The sequence below is a fragment of the Branchiostoma floridae genome, chromosome 3, assembly GCF_000003815.2.
Source record: "Branchiostoma floridae strain S238N-H82 chromosome 3, Bfl_VNyyK, whole genome shotgun sequence".
Taxonomy (NCBI): domain Eukaryota; kingdom Metazoa; phylum Chordata; class Leptocardii; order Amphioxiformes; family Branchiostomatidae; genus Branchiostoma; species Branchiostoma floridae.
Window position 1 is genome coordinate 33709416 of NC_049981.1, and position 9298 is coordinate 33718713.

The 9298-nt window shown below is 42.6% G+C and overlaps 2 protein-coding genes across 2 annotated transcripts in view; both read right to left on the reverse strand.

Moving 5' to 3' along the window:
- LOC118411889 (sushi, nidogen and EGF-like domain-containing protein 1) overlaps positions 1–519 on the reverse strand; it is a 42952-nt gene extending 42433 nt beyond the window's left edge. The window contains exon 1 of the mRNA XM_035814381.1: positions 249–519. Within this exon, the coding sequence (XP_035670274.1) occupies positions 249–519 (271 nt within the window). The remainder of the gene's footprint in view (positions 1–248) is intronic.
- A 2637-nt stretch (positions 520–3156) lies between these two features.
- On the reverse strand, positions 3157–9258 carry LOC118411890 (fucolectin-1-like). Its single transcript, XM_035814383.1, has 4 exons — positions 9047–9258; positions 8194–8459; positions 3814–3981; positions 3157–3324 (listed from the first exon to the last, which is right to left on the reverse strand). Exons 1-4 carry the CDS (start codon positions 9256–9258, stop codon positions 3161–3163), a joined length of 810 nt encoding a protein of 269 aa, XP_035670276.1. The 3' UTR covers positions 3157–3160.
- Between the last annotated feature and the right edge of the window lie 40 nt (positions 9259–9298).

The window sequence follows — 9298 nt, forward strand, 5'->3', positions numbered from 1 at the left end:
TACCACTACTACTACTACTGTAAACAGTATCTGATTATTTATTATATATGAAGCCGACAAAACAAAGGGCCCACCCGGTTTCCCAAACAGTCTGAGTCTAAAGGTTTTGTATCAGTGGAAAACTCAGACTCCGAAAACAGTGAATTAGAATTAGATAAATGATATTGCAGAAGAATCGTATGAGGTTATCGCTGCTCATGAATATCCGAATCAACAACATTACGAACAAAGCTTGTTCACGGACCCACCAGTCGCATTTTGTCCAACCAGAGGCAGACTTTCTCGGCGAACCCCGATGGTGATGATCTCCACCGTGTACATGGTGTCTGGCTGAAGTCCCTCAATCACAGCAGATCGGTCTGCTGGACCCGGGGAGGGGCTGAGCTGTTCCTTGGCCTCCCCCTGTCCGTACATGACGCGGTATCCGGTCACGACCGCATCAGGAGGCACCCAGGTGAACCTCAGCATGGACGTTGTTTCGGTTGCGTTAACGAACTCCAGGTCTGTAGAGGAGCTCATTACTGAAGAATGCATGGAACGGTGAACATTAATGTTTTCTATAGCTTTGGGGGATTTATTCTTTCCATTGTATTCACCCTGTGTTGTGTATGTACAGTACTATGTTGCAGCTGGCAACAATCTGCAATGAATTTATCATTATTTAGACTAAAGTCAGTTTTGCCAATATTCCAAAATGTAATCAGTTTCCATACCTGTCTGGACCTGATGTATTTTACATGAGGTAGTTTTAACTAGAGTTCGGCGACCTCATACCTCCATGAAATATTTAGAGCTTTTGTAAATTTCATGCAATTGACTAACACATTAACATAATTTATGCATGGTGTTGTTCACCATTGACTAACGTACACATGTCAAAATAACAAAATTCCCCATCATTAATCATAAAGCGGTTTTGCGATCTTTACATAATTTATGCAAATGAGTTCATTACCATATTTGGTATCTGCTTATATTCCACCTATCATAATTAACGTGTTACATTTATTGAAGTCCAGTTATTGAAAACAATGGAATTATACAATTTCCTCATTAATTATGCAAATTGAGTCTCCATTTGCATAACATGCATATCATTTTAAACATCTTTGCCCAAGCTACTACCCAAGCTACCTGCATGCCTAAAATGATGCCAATTCGTCAATCCTTTCTGCAGTTATCCTCTTTGGAATGTCTTAACAAAAACGCTCCTGCAGTGCCGAAATGGAATGTTAGGGGGCTGAAACCTGCCCCAGTTTGTCATGACACTGCAAGCTATCTAGCAGCGAAATGTCAAGACCATATCACGTCCAGGACAAGAGATATATAGAAAAAAACTGCTATGATAGAATATTCTCATTAATTATGCAAATGTACTTCTACTTTGCATAATTAGTATGTCATTTTGTACAACATTGTCTAAGGTATATTCATACAAAAAATAATGAAAATCCGTTGTTCCCTTCTTGAGTTATCGTCTTCAGAAGTTTTTGACAAAAATGCACCTGCTATCCCAAAACTAGACGCTAGGGGGCCCAAACTTATGTCACTTATTCTGAGCTCAAGAGCTATCTAACACCCAAAATCGTGACCATAGCTTGTTCAGAACACGAGATAGCAAACCCGGAAGTTGCGCTGCAGTACCAAGGGAAGCCGCTTGGGGGCCAAAAATTTAATCATTTCCAGCTTTCATCACACACTACCAACACACCAAGTTTGCATTTACTAATGCCAGCCAAATGAACCACCTTACATCAGTGCCTTACCGTTACATGCGTTTTGAGCGTCCCAGATCTCTTGCTTGCTCAGCGCATAGTTGTATATTTGAAGACACGACATTTTCCCTGTAAAGTACAACCAATCAAAGGTGTTTGATATCACATTTCAAAATATTCATGTCTTATTGGAAAATTACTGCTATGTACTCCGAGAGAAGTAAGAACGGGCATAGTTTACAATTAATGCAATCAAGCGATTGGTATGCATTATGTAAGTCAAGGACACATGTCTAACTGGTCAAGTCACCTATAAAGGAGTAGGTCGCTTGAGCAAACTTCCTCTAGACGCAATAGCATATTCCGTACGATTTACATACCAGCGCCACCGGAAGCACTTAAGTTGCAAACTCACTGCACTTGCGTCAAGCTTGCGTCACTACGGGGTTCGTTCACTGCGTCACTGTTTAGTTATTTTCTTCCATTATTTACAATTTAGATATTGCGTACTACGTAAAAGTATGACTTAGAAGACGACAAATTGCACAAAAAGTAAGAAAATTAATTCAGTATCTCTGAAATTCGTTGAGTATCTTTCGAAGTGACGCAAGCTTGATGCAAGTGCAGTTAGAGTACACCTGAAGTCTGGTACATTCCTTTGTTCCACCAATAGCTAGCCGTCATTTTCTTACAAGTTGTACTCAAAGGTCTTACCACAAATTGATGCAAAATGTTCGTATTGTAAGGACCTACCTTAGGGCCTTACCACTTTTCCTTCCAAATATCACGTTTTCTGTCTTAAAGTTATGCTCATGAGTAAATAAATTTGACAGAAATCGAGTCTGATTTTACAGGTGGATTTGCTAGAGAGAGCTGCAGTGAGTATTGCTGGATGAAGTAAATTACGTACCATTGAAAGGTCGTGCATGTAGGTCTACGTGACTGACTGCAAGCTTGATGGGGTTCGCTGTGCTGTGGTCCAGTTGACCAAAGTTTGTGCTGCTGATATTGATACCATCTCTCCAAAGCTGGACCTGCCCTGTTGCGTAGTCGTAGGTAACGCCAAGAAACATCCATTGTCCTTGAGGCAGGTTACTTGCCGAGTGAAACCCGTGGGAGGATGGGGCCTGAATACTGCCAGCAATAAAGGTTGTCATAACGGATATTTACGCTAGAATAAGATATCTAAACGTCCACAGGTTGTATCCTATCAACTTGAAGCTTGCAAAATAAATACAACTTGATACAATATTTCCACTTATTATATTCAAATACGTAATACAAACATTCGGACTTGTATTCAGTACAAATCATATATGTACCCAACTAAATGTCATGTAAAATCATACGTTTGAACATCAGCCAAGCCTTGCCGTCATTTTATGATGCTATGTATCTTCCAATGATTCCACATCTTTACGGACTCATATTAGAATATGAACACTTCATGTTACATACTCGATGTACAGTTGGCGGTCCGGCCAGATCCAAAAAAGTGTCCCTGCGCCAGGGCCTCTATAGTCCAACATTGGTTGACCTCCAAGGTGGTAGGCGAACAACAGAATGGTGAAGGATCTTTTCACATCCAGCTCTCCGTTGTTGGCAATTTCTGTCAACAAATTGCAGTAAAAGTCTATGTAAGTGTCATGTTGTGTCCAATACATTGATATTGAACTGGCCTACGATATATTGAGCACCCTGTCCTGAGGAACACTAACGAAGTGATCAACAGAACACGCAGATGAAATCCCGGTTAAGACATGATCCCAGGTATCATCCCTGTTTTAGGGATGTGTACTACATGATGTGGCAAATACTGGTGAGGTTACCTCGTATACAGCGCGCGTCACACAAACCGACCTACTCCCATCTCCATCTGGATTTCTCATTGAACCAAACAAGGAGTTGGTTGAAATTCGATTGTGTGAAGGAAACGCCTGTTTGTGTGTGCAATCATCATGCATAATTAAGCAATGTAGTAACAGGACAATTCTGCCCTGTGCTTCTCAGGTATGAATCAGTGATAGACAAAGGTTGAGATAAAGCAACGATCTGTAACGGTTTTACCACAATCTTGTGTCGATATAAACTTACTAACCTATGTAGGATTGATGATTTCCAGCAAAGGTGAATGCTGATTGAGCTTCACCATCAGGTCCCTCTGCCAAAGTTGTTCCTACAGCCACGCCGTGGTTGCCTCCTCCACTGGTGTCATTGGCAAGATGCTCTGCATTTAACGGCCAGAGACCGACTCTTCTAGGAATAGCTATGGAGAAGATAACATCTTTGAACTAGAGTTCGGCGACCTCATACCTCCATGAAATATTTAGAGCTTTTGCAAATTTCATGCAATTGACTAACACATTAACATAATGTATGCATGGTGTTGTTCATCATTAACTAACGTACACATGTCACAATTATAAAATTCCCATCATTAATCATAAAGCGCTTTCGCAATTTTTACATAAATTATGCAAATAAGTTCCTCATTACCATATGTGGTTTCTACTTATATTCCACCTATCATAATTAACATGTGTTATATTTATTGAAGTCCAGCTATTGCAAACAATGGAATTATACAATTTCCTCATTAATTATGCAAATTAATTCCCTATTTGCATAACATGCATATCATTATTTACACCTTTGCCCAAGCTACCTGCATGCCTAAAATGATGCCAATCCGTCAATCGTTTCTGCAGTTATCCTCTTTGGAATGTCTTGACAAAAACGCCCCTGCAGTGCCGAAATGGAATGTTAGGTGGCTGAAACCTGCCCCACTTTGTCATGACACTGCAAGCTATCCACCAGCGAAATGTCAAGACCATATCACGTCCAGGACAAGAGATATATAGAAAAACTGCTATGATAGAATATTCTCATTAATTGCGCAAATGTACTTCTACTTTGCATAATTAGTATGTCATTTTGTACAACATTGTCTAAGGTATCTACATACAAAAAATAATGAAAATACGTTGTTCTCTTCTTGAGTTATCGTCTTCAGAACCTTTTGACAAAAATACCCCTGCTATCCCAAAACTAGACGCTAGGGGGCCCAAACTTATGTCACTTATTCTTGAGCGCAAAAGCTATTTAACGCCTAAAAATCGTGAACATAGCTTGTTTAGAACATGAGATAGCAAACCCGGAAGTTGCGCTGCAGTACCAAGGGAAGCCGCTAGGTTGCCCAAAATTGTGCAAATGTACTTCTATTTTGCATAATTAGTATGTCATTTTGTACAACATTGTCTAAGGTATCTTCATACAAAAAATAATGAAAATACGTTGTTCTCTTCTTGAGTTATCGTCTTCAGAACCTTTTGACAAAAATACCCCTGCTATTCCAAAACTAGACGCTAGGGGGCCCAAACTTATGTCACTTATTCCTGAGCGCAAAAGCTATTTAACGCCTAAAAATCGTGAACATAGCTTGTTTAGAACATGAGATAGCAAACCCGGAAGTTGCGCTGCAGTACCAAGGGAAGCCGCTAGGTTGCCCAAAATTGTGCAAATGTACTTCTATTTTGCATAATTAGTATGTCATTTTGTACAACATTGTCTAAGGTATCTACATACAAAAAAATGTATGAGGTAAGAGGACATCATGAGGTAAGAGGACATCATTAGTAGTGTAATGTCTACTTACACTCATACATAGTCATACTCTTATCGAGCTGTAGCATTAACAAAGTTCCGCTTTAGTGTGATCTATCAGTCATCATTACAGTCAGGTCCCTGTCTCATAGTCCAGTCTATGATTCAATAAAGCTCTTTAGCGTAAGGTATGGACGGCATGTTTACTTGGATGACTTAATTTGAGCAAAGAGATTTAATCTGTATTTCCAAGAAAACTATTTTCAGGCCTTACGTTTTTTTTTTCGTGTGCTTATGTGTGCACACAGACAAACGAGTGTGCAGGCCCTTTCGTGACTCTTGTCTCCGCTCCTTTGGCCAATGGATAACTAATCATTCCTGGTCTGAAGTTTTCTCGGCCCCTACCGCAGTCGAGAAAAGCCGCGCTATGCACACAACCCTCCTGTCCCAAATGAACCGGTTCTTCCCTCTCAAGGTTGTTCGGCTACACCAGCATGACAAACCCTGGGTTACACCAGACATTAAAGCTCTGATCCACCAACGCCAACGGGCTTTCTCAAGCGACCTGAGGGCCTGGAAACAACTTAGAAACAAGACCCAACGTGCGATCAAGGCAGCCAAAGAGGCACACTACAACTCTAAAGTTAAAAGTCTCAAGAAGGAGGACGCTGCTCAATGGAACAAGGAAATAAAACACATGGCAAACATGACCCGTACCGAACCAGTCATCCACATTGAAGGCATAGACCCCAGCAACAAACGTGGTGTTGCCAATGAGATCAACACATCTCTTGCCTCTGTGATCCAGTCTCTGCCACCATTGGACCCATCACTTCTGCCGTCCTACCTACCGTCACTCCCAGCACCATCGGTAGAACCACGAGAAAGGCCGCAGGGCCTGATGGGATCCCAGGGAAACTTATCAAAGAATTTGCATGTGAACTGAGCGCGCCTCTGGCAGATATCCTGAACGCCTCCCTCCATCAGGGTACCTTGGCAGAGGAGTGGAAATGCGCCGTTGTGGTCCCAGTGCCTAAGACGAAACCTCCCTCGGTCAAAAAACTGCGACCTATTTCCCTGACGTCTTTGTTAGGCAAAGTTGCCGAAAGCTTCATCAGTCAATGGGTATTGTCGGACATTAAATCTGAAATCGACCCCCAGCAATTCGGCTGCCTGAAGGGTCGATCCACCACCCATTGTCTGTTAGACCTTACGAACGACTTATTCAAGGCCTCCGACCAACCTGGTACCCTGAGCTCCCTGGTGTCCACGGATTACAGTAAAGCCTTCGACCGTGTGTGTCACACCTTAGCTATTCGCCGACTGATTGAGTTGGGATTACGGCCATCTCTCGTCAAATAGATTTCAGATTTCCTCACGAACAGACAACAGTTGGTCCGTTACCACGGAGCCCTTTCTGAATCTGTTTCTGTAACCTGTGGCCTGCCGCAAGGAACGATTCTTGGCCCCATCATATTAATTGTCTATATAAACAGTGCAGCACGCCAAGCCCTATCCAAGAGATGGAAGTTTGTAGATGACTTGAACTTGCTGGAAACTAGAAACTCGTCATCACAACCTACGAGTATCCAACAGGACTTAACTGACCTGACCACATGGTCGCAGGAAAGCCAGATGGTTCTCCATCCGGGTAAATGTATGGTTCTCCATGTCCAGTTCAGCATGAATCCACGCCCTGCTCCCCCGCTCAAGATAAATAACGTTGCTCTAGTGGAAGTAAGAATCATGAGAATACTCGGTCTCTACTTACAGGCGGACCTCAAATGGAACGCGCACGTCGACCACACATACAGTAAGGCAAGCCAACGTCTGTTCTTTCTGCGCAGACTGAAACATTTCCACATTTCGCTTGTTACATTCGTCCAGTTACTGAGTACTCAGCCCCTGTTTGGCACCCAGGATTAACCACACAGCAGAGTAACAAGATAGAACGTATCCAGCGCAGAGCGGTACGGATCATCATGGGACGCGACTACACCAGCTACCGAGATGCGTGTACACAGCTTGGCCTTCCATCTCTTCACTCCAGACGTTCAAATCTGACTCTTATGTTTGCACAATCACTCTTAGTGTCTGATCAATTCCGCCACTTCCTACCATCCACAAGAAAGAGCGTCAGTTGTCGACAAACCCACTCTGCCAACAAACTGGACATTCCCAAGTGCAGAACCGAACGCTATAAGTCTAGTGCCATTCCGTACATGGTTCGTCTACTCAACTGTCGAAATGCTCCCATGCCTTAATCCTGCTAGTATTGTATGCCTCTAATTTTCGTTTATGATATTCGCTGTTCGATATCATGTAAATATTTATATTCGTACCTAACTGATTTTACAAGTAATTCTATTTTAATGATTTGCCTTGTTGGGCATTGACCGAATGCGCTTATTTTATTGTGATATTGCAACTGCAATTCAGCCGTTGGGCTGCGAGTGTGGCGATATGTTTTTGTTCAATAAACCATTACTAAATGTTCCATCGATATTCAATCATATCAGGATACCTAAACTCGATTTATCCATTCATCATTATACAGATCTGTCGATAACGTTCGATGAAGAGTTAACGATGCTAATTAATTTCGTTAGAGTTAGAAGAGTCTGGAGTAGTTCAAGGGAGGGGTTCCTCAGAGAGAGCGACAATGCCCTGCCATGAGTGAGAGAGAGAGAGAGAGAGAGAGAGAGAGAGAGAGAGAGAGAGAGAGAGAGAGAGAGAGAGAGAGAGAGAGAGAGAGGTTCGAAGGTTCATTACGCTTAGCTTTTAATACTACATCTAGATCTGTTTATTGCAAAGACATGCCACGTTAACGTCATAATGTTAACCACGTATCAAGGTAGATGACGTAAATTCCTACCCGGAAATACTTGGACCTCACAGATGTTCAGTACTCGAGAGGGCCCGGGCAGACGGACGACCACATAGCGTCCCCGCATCCCCGGACAGGAGACGGAAATGGACGGCTGGGTCACGTCGATGTGATGGTCACCTCCACACCTGGGGTTTGAGATGACGTCGCCGGAATCGCCGATGTGGATGTTGAAGGGGTTGAGATCGCCGATGTGGATGTTGAAGGGGTTGAGTCGTTCCGGAAATTCATCCTGACGGTTGAAGATGACCACCCTGTATATCATGAAGACAGAGCAATGACACAGCAGTGAATCTTGTACATAGTCGTATAATAAATAAATGAATGAATTTATTGCTCAACAATCGCACAGGGAACAATGTATGGCAACCAATAACAACTAATAGCTATACAGACAATAGTACTAAGAGGCTACATACAAAACAACAACAAAACATTATCAATAACAGTACAGTTATGTATGATTAATCTGGTCTCGCATTTGGAATACATTATAACCTGGCCTACGTAGGCGGATATATGAGTTGAACATGAGAGCAATATATGGAAAATATCGTTTTCTGCACCAGTAAGAGAGATCTGTGTTTTGGTTCTAATATTCTTAAACAGTATTTCTCTCTCTTTACTGTAGGTAGGATATTTCATAACAAAGTGGAATTCATCTTCTAGTCGTATGAACGTTATTTAAAACGTCTTAACTGTGACAGATCCTCCGATCTGTACTTAGCCCGATGTGACAAAAATGTGCAATAGAGGTTTTCAATCAATCATTATTCGGTGGACTCATGTATACATGTATTATATACAAAACTGATGGACTATATACATGCTGTACGCTTACCTGTCAATCATGTAGGGTTCCCCCAGATCCACCCACCAGCTGACGTTAGCCTGCCCCTGGTACGGACTGGCAGCGCAGGAGCCGGCGGAGTAGTCTCCGTCCGTGTTCCCGTCCACGGCCCGGCCGGGCTCCCCGCCCGGGTACGTGCTGGTCTGATCCGCGGGCTTCCCAACGGCGACGTTAGCACCTGCAGCAGGCAGAAGGACTGGCATTATAATCTCCAAGCAGATTCCTCTGGTGGCATAAAACGGT

What these genes read in the sequence shown, in the direction of transcription:
- LOC118411890 (XM_035814383.1), bottom strand. Translation starts at nt 9,258, where the DNA reads ATGCCAGTCCTTCTGCCTGCTGCAGGTGCTAACGTCGCCGTTGGGAAG. An exon ending in GAACCCTACATGATTGACAG is followed by an intron (nt 8,460 to 9,046) that starts GTAAGCGTACAG and finishes CATGATATACAG; the next exon opens with GGTGGTCATCTTCAACCGTC. An exon ending in AAATCATCAATCCTACATAG is followed by an intron (nt 3,325 to 3,813) that starts GTTAGTAAGTTT and finishes ATTTGTTGACAG; the next exon opens with AAATTGCCAACAACGGAGAG.